The following is a 19,396-nucleotide window of genomic DNA, read 5'->3' as shown; positions in this document are numbered from 1 at the left end:
TTAAACTCCTAAGCACTTCTTTTCCTACAGTAATATTCACTTTTCTGTGTTTCTCAGACATGAGTGATTGCTTCTGGTTGAAGCCTCATGTTGAAAACACTCGTGTGAAGAGAAGATGAAAGCTCAGTAAGCAAGACTGGTTTTGAATAAGGAACCTGAGTTAAATATCAATACCACCATAATAAAACACCAGAAGCCAGGCTGCTTCTGTAGAGCAGTCTGACCTTGCAGATTTCTTATTTCACTATCTATAAAGTTTAGTTATTTTCTTCTTTCCCTGCAAAATAAATACTAAAAAACAAATGTTTACCTTCCTGGTCAAAACCTCCAGAAGATCAGGCATTTCTTTTTTTTAATTCCATACCAATGCTGCATGCAAACTTATTAAAAAAACAGACTGCTTTTTCAAATTCTCTCTCTTTTCTCCTGACGATCCCAGAAGTCTACCAAAGGGAGCAAGAAATCAAACGTACGAAGTACGATGTCTTTAAATCTATGTCATCGATATACATAAACACAAGTGCTGACTACTGCCAAAGGCCACAGAAGAAATAGCAAGACAAACAAGAACAAAGAAAGGAAGGTTTTGTTTGTTCTGATCATCTAACCCATAATACTGCCATTTAAAGGGGAAAAATACATATACTATGTAGTAACAATGGGATCTTGCCTTAGGACGTCCACAAAAGACGTGAGAAATGATTGAACGGCTCTAATACATGAGCAGGAGAGGAGATTGGGAGCAGAGTATTTGCCATTTTCTCCCCCAGGATGAGCCACTAGCAGCCTTGCAGAAAAGCACCAGGGACCTGCTTCCAGGAAAAAGCTTCTGACAAGGCTACGGAAGGAGGACAGGATTGACTTTACGAGGATTCCTGGTACCCATCCCCAAGGCAAGGCGAATGACAGCTGTCCAACTACTCTGTCCCTAAGTTGGAGCAGAATGATGCCGACCTTTCCTCTCATTCCCCAAGCCAGTTCCCATGGCTTTCTCTAGTTATTCAGGTTGTACGCAGGGGACAGGATTTCAAATGTTACAAAATATTTTTCTAATTTAGATTTCACTCCTGCTACGAGACCTATCTAGGTCCCACTGACCTCAGGAGGGAACACCAGTGAGGTGAAAGACTCAAGGGCCTTCAACTAATCATTTGAATTGCTCCATCAATTGCTTCTGCCATTACTAAATTGAAAATACCTAGAATAAAGAGCAGTAGCAAATGTTAGGTGGTAGTAAACAACAAATAAAAACCAAAATCCACACCAAAAGTCAGAAAGGATACCCATCTAAAACTGCAAAGGGGATCTGAGTGGCAAAAATAATTGCCAACATTACAGAAAATATTTCATCAGGCTACTAATTTAACAGAATTGGAAAACATTAGTAATAATACTGCCTAGCTCTTACATACTCTTTCACCCACAGGCGTCAAGACTCTCTACATGTTGCTGAGATTCACTATTCCTATTTTAAATTTCTTCAAAAAGAAGAGTAAACAGGTGAAGTGATTCGCATCAGGCTGTCCAGATCTCCCAAGCACTAGGCCTGTACCCTATCCACTCAGGATTATCACCTCTCCAAACCTTCTAGACACATTTACTTACACTTTTCAAAGATGGGAGTTTCTCCATGAATCGAACCTTTGAGCAGAAATTCTCTCCAAACTACAACCAGATCTACTAATACAGATCCCAAAGCCCAGGAGTAACTTCGCTGAGATCTGTGAGGTTTCACAAAGGGAAAGAGTCCTCCATGACATCAAGAAGCAGAACTGGGACAAATTACCGATTAAGGTGCTGCTTCCATATCTCCCTTTAATTTTTAGTCTGCCAGGAAGAGACAAAACAGAAGACAGAAGCAAACAAAAGAAACCCCAACCTCAGAACCAGCCGTTATCACCTTTCAAGTCCTACTGCCATTGCTTTAAGAGGTCTCCTTCACAGAAAGGTTCATCTGGCTCACTGAGAAAGACCTGGAGTCTGTATGAATTAAAGCAGGGGAAATACACACTCGGTATGTTTCATTAGTCCAAAACATTCACAGAGGTGAGGAGTGACAATAGAAACATGATTTCAGCTAATGGGGAAAAAAAAAAAGTTATTTCTGCTTTCATAACAACTTACAAAGAGAACTCAATTTTACCAGTAATAACATAAATTATTCCTTCACGTACTAATAAGGAAAAACTGTTCTGCTAATTAAAAAAAAAAAAAAAGCTTAACTTGAACTCAGCTTTTGCCACTCAATATCAGCACTGTAAAAGCCAAGCCTACCACAGTCTGATCCATGTCAGAGGGAATCCCTCAGTTTGCATCCCTCGGGGCAGGGAACATGGTGGTCACTTGTCTACTCTCCTCTTATCTAAGTTTCAACTGCACGTTCAAAACCAGTTCCTCACTGCAGAAGACCAGCAGGCTGCCCAGCACCCCCAGACCACCCCAATCAACATAACCCCTGCCGTTTCAAAAAAGCCCAGAGCTTAGGTTTACAATTTGCTAACACACGGAAGGATTCAAGCAACTGATTTTAAAACACATTCTAAAAACTCCCTGTTCTACCCATCACTCCTGGAAAACAATGCAAACTTGCCAACTATCACTTCATTTAATTTGATGGAGTTGTTTTGTTCGCCTTTCCCTCCTCCCTTTCCACTCTGACAAAGAAATGTGTCTTTTCTTAATAAAGAAGGACTAAATATTTTATCCTTTGCCTTGCTTCAATCATAATATTTTATTCTTTATTAGTAACAGCAACATTACAAGACCCAAACAATTCAAAACACCCCAAAAGGCCTAGCCATGATACACTCAATCTGTCAGTGGGGATGTTAATTTTAGGGCACCTTTGTGTCTTACAACAGAATTCTTTTATTTCTTCAATGAAAAGCAAAATATACTATGTTATTTTAAAACTTCATCTCAAGCTCGCTGTGCCTCTGAGAATGCAAAAATTCCATGTGAAGGTTCGTCACCTATTACTCATTTTGTCACTAATTGGAAAGCAACCTTGCAACTGTTCCCCTGCAGTTACTGCTTAATTCCCATCAATATGGTTAATCATGTTACTATAATCAAACAACAAGACTTCGACTAAGAATTAATTGAAGCCAAACAACTTCACTCTTCTGGAAATTAATAAAAAGACCCGAACCACCCCAAGAGGAGTTACATCTATCCTTTCCCTACCCAGGGATTCACCCTAAAAATACACGTGCACACATCTAGTCTCTGCTGGAAAAACCGTATTGCAACCTGCGGTATAAACTCTCCTACTCGCAGTTTCCCCACAGTTGCACGGCACAGAAGGTGATCTCAGGGTCTGTGTCAGACCTCCCAACTTCCAGCCACTCGGCCCTGACAAAGCCTTCCTGCAGGAAACAAAAATACAGGCTTATCCACCGGCACTCCAACTGCTCTGAGGATTAGTTTTACAACGGCTGTTAAATTCTTTAAATTTTTTTTCCATCTTTAACAAACCCTGCCTAAACCTTTTTTTTCTTTCTCTCTCTTTTTTTGACTTGTATTTTATCGTTATTTCCTGGCTGTCGCTAGCCGTCCCCTCCCGCCCCGCCCGGGACAAAAACAAAGCTGACTCTCCCCTCTCCACATCCACCCACCCTCCTCCTTGACCGAGCACCCCTGGAGCCGGGTGAAGCCGGGGCTGTGCAGGGCTTCTCCGGCTTTCCAGGCTGGCCCTTACGCTTACCCCCGCCGCGCCGGGCGCAGGGCCGCGCCGACCCGCCCGCCGGCGGCTACGGCGCCCTGGGAGAGCGCGGTAGCCCCCGGGGCTCCGGCCGAGCCTTCCCGTAAACAGCCCCCGAGCGGCTGCCGCTGCAGGCCCCTCCGCAGACACAGGGCCCTCTCCAGCCGGCACCGCTCAGCCTCCGGCCCGGCCGGCAGCCCTCGCTCGGCCGCCCGACCGGCTGCGGGGCACCGAGGGTCCCCCGAGGCCTCCCCGGAGCCCTCGCCGGCCGGGCCCGACCGCCCCCGGCCCCCGTGGGGGGCGAATGGGGAAGTCCTGACTTACCTGTCATTACTTTCTACGCCATCTTGGATCCACTTGTCAACGTCCCCACAAAGCATTGTGGGAAAGCCCTCCCCCGCCCTCCTCCCGGCCCGGCGGCCAGCGGGGGAAGGCGAAGGGGCGCCGCGGACGGGACGGGCACCGGGACGAGCAGCGGGACCCGCGGCCCCGTCTGCGGCACGGCGGGGGAGGCTGGCGGCCGCGGGCTCCGGTCCGCAGCTCTCCGCGGCTGGAGGGGCCACGCGGGGCGGCGTGAGGGGGCGTGAGGGGCACTGCCGCGCGCTTAGGCTGGGGACCGGCCGCCTCGGGTTTTGTCCTTGGTTTCTTTTCCTCCCCCCACCCCCTTCTTTTCGCCCTCTCCCCTTTCCCGGGGATCGCACCGCTGCGGGGCCCGGGGGGCGCTGGCGGAGCGCTGCGCGCCCGCGGAGCGTCCTCCTTAACGCAGGGTACGAGGCGCGCACACGCGTAGTGAAGGTCCCGCCCGGTAAAGCTGCGAAAACAAAGTCCACCCGAGCTAAAAATGTGGCGGTTGGTTGCTTGGGGCCGGGTTTTTTTAATGATTTTATGCTTTTTCTTGCGGTCAGTCTGCTGCTGAGGGGTCAGGGAGCAGTTAGGGCCCCAGAGAGACCTGCGGGAGCCCGTCTCCGTGCGAGGAGGCTGCAGGTGATGGGGCAGCTCACGCTGTACATGGTGTTTTCCAACCCCATCCTCCTTTGCTGAAGGGACTGTTGGTAGTGCATTTCTGGCTGCGCCAGGATCCCAGAAACTGCTTTGCATCACAGTTTTATTTTCAGGGAGTAATCTTCCCTGTTAGCTGTGTTTTCAAAATGTTTGGCAATCAATTCTTAATACCTAGGCTGTTTTGCAAGCTGGCTTTTTCAAGGCTGTGTGCATGGATGGGTGCCCCTCGCTGCACATCAGCCACCAGGCTGCAGGGAAAAGTTGACAAGAAACGGGAGAAAAGCAGCTTACTGCAGGATCTTTATCGACAAAACAGGATTCTGGTGTTTTTTTAAGAAAACTTCCCCTTTAATTAAAATAATTAGAAGATCCAGATCATTTTGGTATTGGATTTTCCTAAATACATTTGTATTTAAATTTGTATTTAAGGCCTCCTAACTCTTTGAAGAATAACCACCAGCCACGCCTCTGATGCATTGCCACTGCAAGAAGGTACTTGTGCCCAAGAATATTTTCAATATTCATCAGTAATGCATTTATAAAGAGAGCTCCTTGAAAAAATGTAAATACAGAAGGAAATACATTTAAAGAAATCCTTTGCATTTGCAGCCCCACACTTACATCAGTCCATTTTTTAATTCCACTGTATAAATACCGTTGGGAGGATAGTTACGTGTGAGGCTGATTCCATTGTATAAAGATGGTTGGGAGGACAGTTAGGTGTGAGGCTGTGCTGGGGGGAGTGTGCTTGGTCCCAGCCTTGGCCCAGGAGATGCTGCTACATGACAAAAACATCCCTGTGGAGCATATCCTGGGCCATGTTGGATGATTCCCAGCTCCCCGCCTCAGATGCCATCTCCAATGAGTCTAAAGGACGTGCTGTAGCTCCAGTGTGTTTCCCATTCTACAAGGAGTGGGGTGGTTATGGTGAACATTCACGTTCTAACCTTGTGTCTCATTCAACCCAGGCTGTTGAAGTGGAATTAGGCCTTCTGTTTTGGAAGGTAGTTGTCTGTGCTCCCTAGTGAGCTTTCATATTACTGACAGTTTTTCTCTGTTATAATATGCAAGGAACATGAAAATAAATTCTAATTTTTAAAAGCATTGGAAAATAGAATGAGTTTTGTACGTATGTATACATCTAAAACTAGGCACATATCCCATGGCATTGAGTTTGAGGTGAGCAGAAACTTGCTGGGTTTATTTTCCACATACACGCTCATTTACTTTTGAGTCCATTCGGTTTGACAGGATACTTTATGCTGCACTAGGAAAAAAGTTGTGTTGCTAGTGAGGGAGTTACACGGGGAAGGATTGTTCAACGACAGACACCATTTTCACTGCGATCTGTCTCTGTGGTTCTGAAGTTCCCAGATTGAAAGTACTGAAAGGCAGAGAGTGCTGCCAAAAGATGGCAACTCAGCACTGCAGAAACAGCCCAGAGAGGAGCTGGGGAATCCCTCATCTCAGAAAAACACTGTGTATGAAACACAGTATGGAGCCTGTGCCCTCACACCCACAGCTTTTTAAGATCTTCTTACTTAAATTAAACCTCTTAGCCCCCCATTGGAAGGAGGTTTTACTGCATGTTGTGGACTGGTTAATTGTATTGCAAAGCCCAAGTGAAGGTGCCAGAGGATGCAGAAGGAGCGGACAGCTCTGAGAGGGGGTGGCTGCCAAGTGCTGTTTTATTCCAGTGCTGCCACTGAGAGATTGGAAGAGCTGTATTGTTTCCACGTGGAGCCCCCTCCCAGCTCTTTCATGGTCATTTTTACCAGAGAGAAAGACAAGGACTGTTGGTCCAAAAATTTGAGTTCTGAGCACTCATTAACCTTGGAAATTCTGCTCAAAGTGCAAATCATACAGCAACTGGCTAAGGGATGAGATCCTACAGGCAAAGGGCTTCAATGTAACTAAATGTTAGGTTCAAATCCACTTCTATTGTAACAGCAAAGAAGGCAGAGTATAGCATACTACATGGGAACAAAGAGACTGATTAGGGATTTTATTGACATGTTTGAATACAGTATTAAATGATAATTTAAGGAAATAAGCTTATAATATTAGCTGCTACTGTGGGAGGGACTCCTTGACTTGACATATATTGCCCCAGTGGAAGCTGCAATTTTTCTTTCAGACCTCTGCAATCTAACACATCACTCAGAACTCTCCAGGCAGCGCTAAGGAGCCAGGTCTACACTTGGCATCAGGCTAGGCACAGCCACAGATGTGTTACGTGCATTTCCAGAATTGTCCAGGCTTCCCACATTCCTGGAATCCCTGTGTGCTACACTCACTAACAGGATTTTATGATGAGGAGAGCCCACAGTACTAGGTTTCTGCTGAGGAATGTGGGGTTTTGCACTAGTTGCACAGTAGCTCTGTCTTCTGCCCAAGGCGATCAGGAAAAGCTGGTCCCATGGAGTTTAGGAGCAGAAGAAACAGGTTATGTTGCAAAATATAAGAAATGCCAATGCATGAGATAGGGACAAACCCACTGAATCTCTGCTCAGCATCACAAGACTTGACAGGACTCTGATCCTCAAAAGGCTAACAGTGGTATTTCTAGAGACTCGGGATAATGCTAAGATTAAAACAAAAACCCCCAAATCAAAAAACCTCCAACAAATGCAGCAATACCAAATTGAATTCTGCATTTACATTTTTTTAAGACTTGAAGAGCTCTTCAGGTCTGAAAATTTTCATTTCCCTCTGGAAGTCTAAGAAAGCCCAACCTCCCAAGCACCACAACTGCAAGGACACCCTGTACAGAAGGCATGAACACATCCAGTCTCCCTACCCTTAAGTCAGGATTCTGTAAATCCTGACTGTTCACAGGGCTTCTCCCTATTCTGTGAAGCTAGGAGCCATGCCCAGGTCCTTGGAGAATCTAGGCCCCTTGCCAAAAAACAGGAGTTTGAAAACCTGGGGCCACTGAGGGTTTCTAGGCTCACCGCCATGAAGCCGAGATCTGAGCAGAGCTCTGAGAGGTGTGGCACAGATTCTGGGAGAGTTGGGAACCCTCACTTGCTTCGGGGCTAGTGGAGAGCTGGTAGCCAAAAAACCCTACAGCCCTGGCTCGCCCACGAGCTCACACTTGGAATCACAGCTTTAGCTTGGTTCCTACATTTTGAAAGCAAAAATATTTTAATTATTTCAAATTTTACACTGCTGCTTTTTTTTTTTTTTCCCCTTTCTCCTCTGACTTTCGCTTTCACAGCAGATTTCCATTCTATGATAGATTTCACTCCTGGTCTGGGAACCAGCATTTCTTGAATTCCAATACAGAAAACCTGGTTTTCAGTCAGCTTAACTCACGATGTCTAACTTCAGAATACAGGAAAAACCACCACAATTACCATGTAAAAGTAGTAAGCACATAAAATAACACATTTGGCACCAAACTGCCTCCTGACCCTGCAGCCTAACATCCCAGCAGGCATCTCAAGCAGTTTCCACTTCTGAGACACAAACAGGAGGCCTTTCTCCACAGCACTTCCAGGCTGGTTGCAGTAAGAGAAGCAATGTTTTTCTTGTCTTAGCACGCTGGACCTTTATAATTTTTGGAACTCCCTCAGAAGCAGCAATCATGGGAAGCTAACAGAAGTGAAGTGGCTTACCCTCTGCCACAAACAAGTCAGTGGTAGACCTGAGGTTAGATAGCAACAGTAATTCTTAGTTTTACTAAACAATAAAGCAAACTGAGCTTAGGCAGCCATTAATGTCTGATGATGAGGCTGAAAAGTAGCAAGTTCTGATTTTCCAGCATGACAATTCCCCTGGAATTCCTGCAGAGTCCTCTAATGAACAGATGATCTCAACTAGAACCTTACTTCATAATTAGCCAAAAATAACATTTCTACAACATGGACTCTTTAAACACATACGATTTCTAGCACAAGTAATAGTCAAGCTAATTAATTTCTCCTTTGATCCAGAAAATGAGTGTTGAAAAGCAAACAGCAATGAGGGGATGTTGAGGGTACACCGAGGAGATAAGACACCACAATGCTCAGATTAATGTAATGGTTTGATCCCACACTGTCAAGACCAGAGATCTTCAGTCTCTGCACGTTTTTAAGAAGCCAGCAAGCCTTTCTGATGACCTGTAAATAGCTCATGGAGTAGTTAGAACTGACTGTCCAGAGAGTGCTCCAACATTTTTTCCAATGCCGACAGCACAAGGTAGTTTCAAGGGGAGAGAAATCACCTCCTCTCTCCAACAAACTCATGTTCTAAATGCAAAGGCAGCAGAGAGGGATATAGTGGGGCCAGAGACGGGGGTAGGATCTACAAGAACCACAATAAGTAGGACCAGGAAACCACTGCACCATTCTACTCTAGGATAGAAAAGAAAAGACAGCTGGCTGGGGAAACAGGTCTAGGATCTCTCTTTTGGTAGGCATGCCGGAGTCCATAAGCTTGGGGCTGAAGATTCCAGACCGGATTTGCAAATGGAATAGAGAGTTCTATGATAAGAAGACAAGAGAGAAGCAACTTCCCTTGATGACCCACTGTGCCCCTTTCTGATATCTCCTGCCTGTTTCCAGAAGATCTATCTTTTTTCAATTGACAAGGACTGAACTGAAGTTCCTTTGTTCATTACCTACAGCAGCCAGTTTTGCTTATGCTACCAAGGCTGCCTCACAGAAGCGCTCTGTGCGCTCTGAATGGTCTGCTCTTCTTTCTCCCTTCCCCAACAGTTCAGCTGTTTGCCTGTTGCAGTGAGCTACATTAGTGGGGCTTGATAAAGTTACTTGCCTCCAAAATGGCATTCCCGAGTTTCCCTTAAGCTGTGTAAGTCTATATTCCAGATGCAAATCACTGCATCCTTCCATCTTTTCCTGTCCCTTCAGGCACTTCCTTCACCCAAAACCACTGTCTAAAGTTTCCTGACTTACTGTGTATTCATACAATAATAACCTGTGCCAGGACTGTTGGTTTAAATGTAGTTCTGTGTGCTTTTATAGGTATAGTTTATATACATCTCAGTACATCAGTGGCAATTACAATCTCTAATTAATTACAAACATAAGTTATTTATGGCCAGCTTTAAAAATCATTAAAAAACAGAGAAAATGCAATAAAAGTTGATTGATTCTTACTATACTATTCATGCTACTATTTTACTTTCCAAAAAATACCCAGAGCAGGGACATGGGGGAAAATGTTCAGGTTCCTTCCCCTACCAGGAGGTTAAAGCAAATACCAGGACATTCCCTTGTCTGAATATAACAATATCATTCTCTCAGTTAACTGCACAACTGCTGTTGTAGCCATTGCAAACTGGAACTACAGAACAGTGAAAGTAGGTGACTTGCACTAAGCAGTTGAGCTTCAAGGTGGATTTCTCCATCAGCTCAGAATTAATTAACAAAGCCTATCTATAGTCCCACAAACAGAATTACTCTTAGGCATTTCAAACAGTATCTTAACATTATATTATTATAAGTTACCTCAATGCATGCTACTGTAAAACCCTAGGATTTTATTATTTACAGTATATCCTCTCAATCACAGCCTCAAGAACAGTCCTGTAATGAAATAACCACAGAATTACATGTTAGGTAAAGGTATACACAGAAAAGAAGGAATCACAAGACTACTATTATACAGGCAATACAGTTTTATTATGTATTTTAAGCAATTGTAGCAAAAACATTTAACAACTGAATGAATAATCAAGGGAACATAATTGTCAACAGGAATTTAAGAATTATGTTCTAAATTTTAGACCAGGAAGGCTTGACAAGGAGAAAACAAACCATATACACACTGTAATAATAGTCTCTATCATGAAGATTTTAATGCCTTCTTTAAAAGCACTGAGATTATTGAGGTACCTTACTGCAGGTTATGTATCATCTCCTCTTTGGCAATGAGATGCGTGGTTTTGTTAACTAGGGCCATCAGTGAGTTGAGCTTGTGAGACCAGTCATTGAGTATATTGTTTGGGTCCTTAGGCCTCTGGAAATTGATAATTCCTGCCAGCCTGTCTACTTTAGCAAAGATGGTCTTATTAACTACTAGGTTAGACAGAAACTCCTCCGACTCCTGCAAAGACAAACACCACCAAGTCAAGAAAACAGCATTTTTACCTACAAAGCAACAGTATTCCTCCCAAACAGCATTCAAGCACAGGAAACAAAGTTTTCTTTATACGTAACTGAAATACAGCTGTAGTAATACTGTACTTTAAAAATCCACAGTATTTTCATGTGACATGTTGGCACTAGAAGCTACTAGCACCATCTACTAAAAAATGTATTTATTTGACCTACCACTGATTATTTTTTGATGAAATTGAAAGTTTAATATACTACACCACCTTACACACTGGAGTACTTGACTACAGAGATACTGACAAACAAGGCACAGGAAAATTCACGTAAATTACTGAACACTGTCAAAAAAGGTTTATTCTGTTTGTGGAAAAGAGCAGATTTAATTAAAATACAGTAGGGTAAAGCTTTTAATTTGCACTTGAAATGCCAATATGCCATGAGGTATGAATCTTTTTGGAAAGCTCCTGAAAACACAAAGGAGGATGACAGGAAGACTACTCTACTCCATGTTCCCAAAGTACAACCATCCATAAACAGAGACATTTAAAGGTGAGAAACCCTGTATCTTCAGTCAGCTGTAATCACCCTTTGACAAGAGCTTTTTAACACCGAAAAAACAAGACAAGAAGCTCCGGCATTTAAATGAGACCTTGAATAAACATGAATTCATAAGGGCAGCTTTTGCCTTATGGGCATATGCATCATGACATTGAGTTCTGCCAGAATTAAAGTTTTCTAACTCCCAAGAGGCATGAACCTACTCTCAAGTCTTTGTACTGACTAGTGAAGTGACAAATACTCAGATTAATACCATGAAACCCAACAGACTTCTACACTATTTCTCATCAGAGAGACCCAGTGAAGTAAAGTTCACTTCATGCTCCCTGTCTATCTCTACAGCATACTTGGTTATTCCCAGTAAGAGCTGAAACATACCAGTAACACAAACATGGGAATTACACTAAGGAGGAAGCTGGGAGAGCTGCAAGGATAACACAAAGTCAGATATATAGAAACACAACAGATACTATATCCATGCATATTCATAAACACAAAAGTGTAAACCCTGAGAATTCTGAACCAAGCTGTGTATTTCTACAACACTGCATCTTTCTGCAGTCTGTAAAACGTTGCACTGATGATCCATGGCAGTGCTTTTAAGCTAAAAAGAGAACTCAAACCCAAATTACAAGACATGTCTCTGCTGCATACTTACATCTGTGCCACAAACATGCACACACACACTTCCACACCCTGTATGAAAGGAAGGTAGGCAAAACACTTACATCAACGGACAGATCCAGGAGCTGTGCCATTCTCTTCATTGTAATTCTGGTATAATATTTAGCCATTATTCTAATATTCTGGAATAAAAGTGTTCAGAGTAGAGGGTTATGTACAAAAAATAATTGAAGCAGGCTGCAAAAATATAAAAGCTGGCGTTAAAAGCAATTAGGAGCTCTAAGAGCAGACCTGCATTAGGTGCATGAGAGTGTAAACAAACAATTATTTTCCTTGTAGAGGTGTAAAAGTCTCCACATGACAAACTATTAGGTAATGAAATCAACCAATTATGAATTTAATATAAAGCAAGTCTTTCAAGTTTCTGCTCTGTTGAAATGCAAATGCTAAATCTCACAATTTGAGTGCAATGTGCTCTTCTTTCTGGCAACTGTGCCTAATACCTATCTTTATTAAAGATGTATGAGCAAATAAAATGTTGAAAATGCAACACAATGGAAATGTCAACTTAACTGTTGTTCTGCTACAGACCTTGCATCTCTTTGTAACTAAAATGATGGCAGGTGAGAAACGTTTTTAGTTGAGGCACTGAATACAGGAGTAATGCTTAGAGACAGACACACTTACATGTTCCACAACTCTATTCTTTAAATCTTTCCATCTCTTTTCACCTTCCTCTGTACAGCCAAAAACGTCTGTTGCAGGACTGTCAAGGGATCCTTCTCTCAATTCTTTCCCATATTCTTCTACTAGGGTAGTCCATCGCATCAGCTCCATGGTGGTAAATAGTTTTAGGAGGTCTCTAAATGATTTACCAAAGTTGATTTAAAATCCTGTATTACTAAGGCTCGTTTCATACTTAAACAGATCAAAGAAATAATTTTAAATGGTTTATTACCATTAATACTCATTGTTTTCAATGACAACACTCTGTAATACTTCACACTATCAGGGGGCAGCTCTACTCAAGACTTCCAAAAAAGAACTTTCTCCTTTATTGAATCTATTTCAATGCAGAATTTTTTTTCAGTATTTTTCATACAGCATTAAATTCCAAGATGCTTGCAGCAGACTCAGTGTAAACAGATTTCACTTGCACTGCTACTTTGAGAGAGACTTGTTTGAGAGAGAATTGTTTCTTAGAAATACTTACTTGTACTTGGGGATTTCTTCTAGCTTCTTGTCACTACTAATTCTGTGCACCAAGTCAGACTGTTCATTGTCATAAGGTGAGAGAATAACATAAAGAACAACGCTCTTCAGTGCCTGTTTAAGGGGAAATAGTGTGGGTTGTTTCCATAATTAACCAGAGAAGTTGAAAACACTGCTCTCAGAGCTTAAGAGTTTGACACACAGAAAGCCTAAACCCTCCATATTGAGAAGGTGAAACTGATGTCACCTTGCAGAAATGAACCCTCATTCACAGCCGTACATTTAAATTCACTCAGGTTAACTAAAATTCCAGTATTTAAACTAAACACATGAAAAAATTATCTCTATGTAACATCTGTGTCTGCACAGACAACGGTTGCACAGCTGCTTCTATTTCTGCACTTGGATAAAACAGACAAGACATTCCTAGGATTTCAAAGACAATATAATGAAGATGTTGTTCTAAATACTAGTTTGAAATAAACTTTATTATATCAGTTTTCAACTAACCAATTTGTTAATATAGCCATTAAAAATCCCTAAGAGCAACAGACTGATGAGGTATTTAATCTGCAGTAAATTTATCTGGTAATGAAACACGTATTTGTCCCATGAAAACAGAGATATTTTGTACATAATGTTTTTCTACCTGCTGCCACTTTTCACTTTCAGCCTGGATACAGGGAGTATCATAAATGGCTCTGTAGTGCTTGCAGATGGAGAGGTAGGAGCCTTCATGTTGATCCAGCTGGATCATTAAGTTGTAGTATTTCAACTTTAGTTTCTGAAACAGCATCAAGCAGTAAAATTAATACAGGATTCAAATACACTGGGACCTGAAGAGAGGCATATCAGATTAAAATTGGGAGGGGAGGGAGAGAGACAGAGAAATCTTCCAATGACTTACTTCTGTGTTTTCTTCTTGAAAAAATTTTGTATTAATTTTTTTGCTGATAATTTGGGTCCGAATATAGTCTTTTACAGCTAGACAGAGTCTCATCTGCTCCAAGATAAATTCCACACGTTCTTTCTTTTCCATTGAACCATAGGTTTCCACCTAAAATGAAGATGTAGCTATTTAACATTGTCAAAGTCAAATCAAGTGAAGTCTTAACTGTGCACGAAGAGCAGGAGGTTGTTTGGGCCAGGGGAAAACAAAGCAACAGACAAAACAGGTAGTCCAGAGCAAGTGAAAATGGAGAAAAGCTCATTCAGTTTTAAATTACAACCCCACTTAAACTGGAAGAATCCACTAGCACTGAACTAAATGCACAGAGTTGAAATCTGTTCCAAATGGGAAATGGTCTGTGTAAGGTAACCACGAGACTAACAGTGAAAACTAAATTACACTTTCATTAATAACAGTTAATCTCATTCCAGGCATTCCTGCAGACATACCTGATTAAATTTCTAAATAATGATCTAAGAGCAGTCAGAATTAATGTTTATTGCAGATGCAATTTTGAGTTATAAGGCATGTTACCTGCAATTCTTGCAGAATAGAGGCAGCCTCTTTCACCTCACCATTCTGTTCCTTTATTGTTGCAAGTGTCTTTGTCAGGCGAGCCCGTTCAATTTCCACATATATCTGAAATCAGAAGTAGCAGTTTAAACATTGGAATTTTCTAAACAAGAGTCCAAACTCTAAGATCACAACCCCACTAAGACTTGTATTTGGGTTTTTTAATACAACCAATTAATTCCTTGTGCATCCACACACTATACTGACACTATCCATAACACACACAGATAAAATAAGATGGTTGGTTGACACACTGGAAGTATTTGGACCAAATTATTCAAAAAATTATGTCTCAATCCATCTAACATTCTTTAAGCAAACATAAAAGAAAAAGAAATTATTAGCTATTTGATCTGCTAAAATATATTGAAACAGATGGGATATTAAGACTTTAATGGGGACTGTGTACTAAATACTACCATTTGCAGTATTCCACTCACTCCTAACCATCCAGAAACGAACACTAGCAATTTAAACTAACTTTGAACAAATAAAAGCCATAAAATTAATATAAATTTGCCTTAATCCAGAATTTTCTTAAAGTAAAAGGAGTATCATGAAAACTTCGTATAACACTTTCTTATCACTTTCTAGTTACCATAAATGCATGTAACACCTTGCTGAGTGCTTGAGAAATTAAACTAAACCAGAGTGTTTCTCTAACAAATTCAAATACATAACACTTTAAAAAGTGAAAAATAAATGGCATTTTAGAACTCTTAATTCAGAGTCCAAATATCTACCTCATGGAAATATGATGAGCATTTCTGCAAGTATGAAATCTGGGAAATATCTGCAGTCTTTTGGAAAGATTCATGACTTGGGTTAATTGAACAAGAGTAAAAATAACGTTAGGAAGCTATGCTTTTAAATAAGGTGAAGATTTTTATTCTACCTTTTAGACACTCAGTCTTAAAACAAAATCTTACTTTTCCTTCTGTAACCATTCGCAACGTGTCAATTAAGCGCAGTTTGACTGGCAAGTCTGTGATGTCTTCAACATAAGTGCAGCACTGCTGGACCATTTTAGCAACTGCCTAGTACAAAAACAGAAAAGCAAAGCGTACTGTGTTTTTAGATTTCTCAAATGCATTCAAATTAACACTCAGAGATAAGTACTAAAGAGTTTCACATCAAACTAGAGAGTCATTTCAACAAAAAGCAAGCAAGAAACAGCTCATCACTCTGATTCGTATAAAAGTGTAAAATGATGCTAGTGACTGATGCTGGAAGTCAAATGTGCTGTTCAGTCATGCCTTTCATCTCAGGTTTTCCAAAGATACTCAAAATAATTCATCCCAGACAGATCTCTCTTGGAAAGCAGTACTCCTCTTCCACCAAGACAGAACTGAATTCCAGAGTATGACTGTTTCAAAAGCATGGAAGCACACACCTGATTTGATCACAATAAATTGCACTAACTCTAATATACACCTCATGTAAACATGGAAAATTATTAATGTGTTTAGAATGCAGACTGTAGAAGAGTGTAAAGCTGAACTACTATCTAAAAGCACTGGTATGCAGGAAGGCAGAAGAGTCACAGCTGTGTTGCCAAGAACAGCAGCCTGGACCACATGGAGCACACGGTGAACACAGACTAATTCCAGACACCAGTTTCATTATTGACTTTCTTACAGCTATCAAAAAAAGTCAGCAGGACCTAATAATATATTCAGGCAGGTGCTACTATGTCACGCAAGGGGCAATCAGATACATAATACAGCTCCAAATATAATTTGTGTTTTTGTTTTGAAGGATTAAATTCACCTGTTTCAACTGACTTCTTCTCTTTGACAGAAGAATAATATTTTCATTAAGAGCATCCCAGTCTTTAGCTTCATAACACATTTTCACTATAGCAACTAAGATACGGGATGTGGAGACCATGTCAGATGCCTGTAACAAACAAACAACGTGTTAGTGCTGGCATAAACAACCTGCAAACCTCTATCACTTGCACCTCTATTACACAAAGGGGAAAAATGGTTATGTCTGGCCTCATTCTTTTTCTTTTTAAAGAAAAGAACAATAAAAGACCCATACCCCAATTCCCTTCACAACAGTAATGCAGTGGAAAAAGGGGGGGAAGGAATTGTAGGACAACACAGCAGAAATGTTACACACCACATGCCACTTACCGTTCGTGTTTGTTTTTCCAAGGAGAGCAGGTTTTCAATTACTTCTTGCAATCTTCCTTCCTAATGTAACAGGCAAAGAATTATCCCCATGAGTGAAGAACACAATTCGCTTTGAAGCAAGAGCAGCTCTGATTCTCACATAAGTAAAAACCACAGACTAGCCTGTACACTCCCTTTTTAGGCTGGGGTTTTTTTTTCTTAAAAAAGAAACACATAGAGCACTAACTGAATTAGGTGTTCTACACAATAGCAACTGGAAAGGTACTAGTTCCATTTTCACCCAAGACACGCTCAAGTTGTCTGTCTTCAGTGAGAAACCTAGCAAGTTTTACTCAGGTTTGGGTAGCTCACATTCAATAGATGGAAGACTGATTTCTTTCCCAGCCAAAGCAAATCTTCAAGTGAGAACAGATATGCAACTAGATACCATGGCCAAAAACATGTTTTACTATTACTTTCATCCACATTCATCACATATTAATTACAGTGTTTTGTAAAACACATTAGCCACATGCTTTACAGTCTAAGCATGGCATTATAATACTCCTGCTCTTTGGGTTTTGGGAACTATATTTGCATTTGTTCAGAGGAGTTAAAGATAAAACACAATGTACTTTTAGTCTGAAGTTGTAATTCCTAGCAAATAGCTTGTAAAAAAAATGTTAAAAAGGGAAAATTTCTAACAGGCCATGGCAACTATGGGGCTGCAAGAAAAGGTCAGAAACTAGAAAATCAGTAACCAAAACAAACCAAAGAAAGAATTCATTTTTCAAACATAACTACCCTGCTGAAATCTTTTCAATTACATGCAATGGCTAGCCAAGGATGTGCTCTTACTGCTGCAAAGTTGACACATTTTGTGGCAATGAAATGTGGTCACAGTGTCCATAGCTACACAGAGCTGTGCCTGTGGGAAACACCTGTCCCCACTCTCCATGCAACACAGCCTTAAGATAGTACAAGATGTAATTTGCTTATCTGAAGGCTGATGCCTTCAGAACCCTACAATACACTGCAGAGTGTCTATCACGAGACACACGGATGGCGCTGAGGATGTGCAGCTTGTACAGCATCCTGCTGGGAAAGGATGTAACAGCAAATCCAGTCTGCCTGGTCTTAAGTCTGAGATGTGTAACACGTCCATAAAACAAACCTGAAGATACCCCACACACATCATCACCTCTGTGGTCCCGCCAGCAAGAGACCCTGTGGCCGCCTCGACTGGGAGGCACGTACGAGTCTCCTCAGCGGCATCTGCCGGGGCTCTGGCCTCCCCTCGCTCTCCTGGGGCCGGTACACAGCAGTTAGGATACCAAGTGCTGCCCGTCTAACCCGACACAGGGTCGCTTCCAGGAAGGCAGCTCTGGCGCACAGCACGCCTGGGATGAACAAGCACCTTCGTGTCCGCCCAGCCGCGCTGCCCGCGGGAATCGGCAGCAGGGAAAAGGGAAAACCCACGGCCCTGCCGGTGGACTCGGGCCGGCCCACCCCTTCCCGCGGGCTGCACCCTGACACCTCCTCTCGCCCCCTCCCCGCCAATGAAACGGCGGAGCAGCCCCTGCTTATCCCTTCCCCGGCGCGGCACGGGAGAGAGCCCGAGCCCCGGAGCAGGGGATGGGGTGACAGGAGGCAGCTGCACGTCGCGCCGCTCGTCCCCCCGCCGCCGGGCCGCCTCCCCGCGCGCGGCCTAGCGCGCCCCACGCCATGACTCAGCCCATCCGCATCCCCGGGCTTCCTCCCGCCTCACCTGCGCCAGCCGCTCGCACTCGGGCAGCCGCTGGTCCACCGTCGCGCTGTAATCCACCTCCATTTTGACGATACGGCCATCGGCCCGCTCCGCGCCGCCCTCCGCCATCTCCCCGGCTCCGCTCCGCGTCCCCCCGCGAACACACACCGGAAGCAGGCAGGCGGTGCGCGCAGGCACGGCGGGGACAGCCTCACGGAAGGACCCCGCAACTGCGCCAAACAGGCGCTACCGGGCCACCTCCGGCCGCCTTAGGGCCTGGGGCGGGCCGAGGCGCGAAGGGCGGGGCGGAGTCTGAGGGAACTGGCCCGTGGCCTGGGGGCGCCCCGCGCACCCGGGAAGGGCGGGGCCAGGGCTGAGGCGGTTACTTCCTCTGGAGTCCAGTCACGCTTCGCGGCTGCCTGAGCGCGGCTGCAGCGCTTTCGGCACCCCTCCCCAGCCAGCGCGTTGCCCGTAGTTTGGGTGTCAAGAGGTTGAGGCCTCAACGCAGGCAATGGCGGGCCAGGAGCGTGGTGGCGGCTTCCCGCAGTTTCCCCGCGTTTTGAGAGCGGCGCCGTGCTGTGGCTGTGCGGCAGCTGGTGGCTTCCCCGTGTGCCTCATGTTCGTTCCAGCCTTGAGTTGCTTAGTGGCCCCGCACTGTGGGGAAAAGGTAGGCGACATGGTGATTGTGATGGTTTAAGAGCCCAAAGGTCCTGATTTTAGACAGTTACACTGGTGTCTTTGATGAGTTGTTGTGGGTGCTCTGACACTTGTGGTGGCTGGAGATTGTCACCTCCCACAGCAGAATTGCATACACTACAGAAGTTCAATTCACTGGGAGAACTC

General features: G+C 43.4%; 2 protein-coding genes across 2 annotated transcripts in view; both read right to left on the bottom strand.

Annotated features, from left to right (window-relative positions):
• HELZ (helicase with zinc finger) overlaps positions 1 to 4,073 on the bottom strand; it is an 82,425-nt gene extending 78,352 nt beyond the window's left edge. Inside the window, exon 1 of the mRNA XM_084273670.1 lies at positions 4,028 to 4,073. The gene's annotated coding sequence lies outside the window, so the exon portion shown is untranslated. The remainder of the gene's footprint in view (positions 1 to 4,027) is intronic.
• A 6,246-nt stretch (positions 4,074 to 10,319) lies between these two features.
• Positions 10,320 to 18,708, bottom strand: PSMD12 (proteasome 26S subunit, non-ATPase 12). The gene is made up of 11 exons (XM_084273437.1): positions 18,575 to 18,708; positions 16,828 to 16,887; positions 16,457 to 16,585; positions 15,616 to 15,723; positions 14,648 to 14,752; positions 14,072 to 14,221; positions 13,814 to 13,948; positions 13,166 to 13,278; positions 12,640 to 12,814; positions 12,057 to 12,134; positions 10,320 to 10,759 (listed from the first exon to the last, which is right to left on the bottom strand). The coding sequence occupies exons 1-11, from the start codon at positions 18,680 to 18,682 to the stop codon at positions 10,550 to 10,552; spliced, it is 1,371 nt and encodes a 456-aa protein (XP_084129563.1). The 5' UTR covers positions 18,683 to 18,708; the 3' UTR covers positions 10,320 to 10,549.
• Between the last annotated feature and the right edge of the window lie 688 nt (positions 18,709 to 19,396).

The sequence above is a fragment of the Gallinula chloropus genome (assembly GCF_964237585.1).
Source record: "Gallinula chloropus genome assembly, chromosome: 20".
Classification (NCBI taxonomy): Eukaryota; Metazoa; Chordata; class Aves; order Gruiformes; family Rallidae; genus Gallinula; species Gallinula chloropus.
Note: the sequence above shows the minus strand (reverse complement) of the source record. Positions and strands in the feature narration are given on the sequence as shown.

Coding starts and splice junctions, on each gene's coding strand:
- PSMD12 (XM_084273437.1), bottom strand. CDS start 18,682: ATGGCGGAGGGCGGCGCGGAGCGGGCCGATGGCCGTATCGTCAAAATG. Junction 16,888..18,574: donor AGTGCGAGCGGCTGGCGCAG/GTGAGGCGGGAG, acceptor CTGTTACATTAG/GAAGGAAGATTGCAAGAAGT. Junction 10,760..12,056: donor TCCTGGATCTGTCCGTTGAT/GTAAGTGTTTTG, acceptor TTGTCTTTGCAG/GAGTCGGAGGAGTTTCTGTC.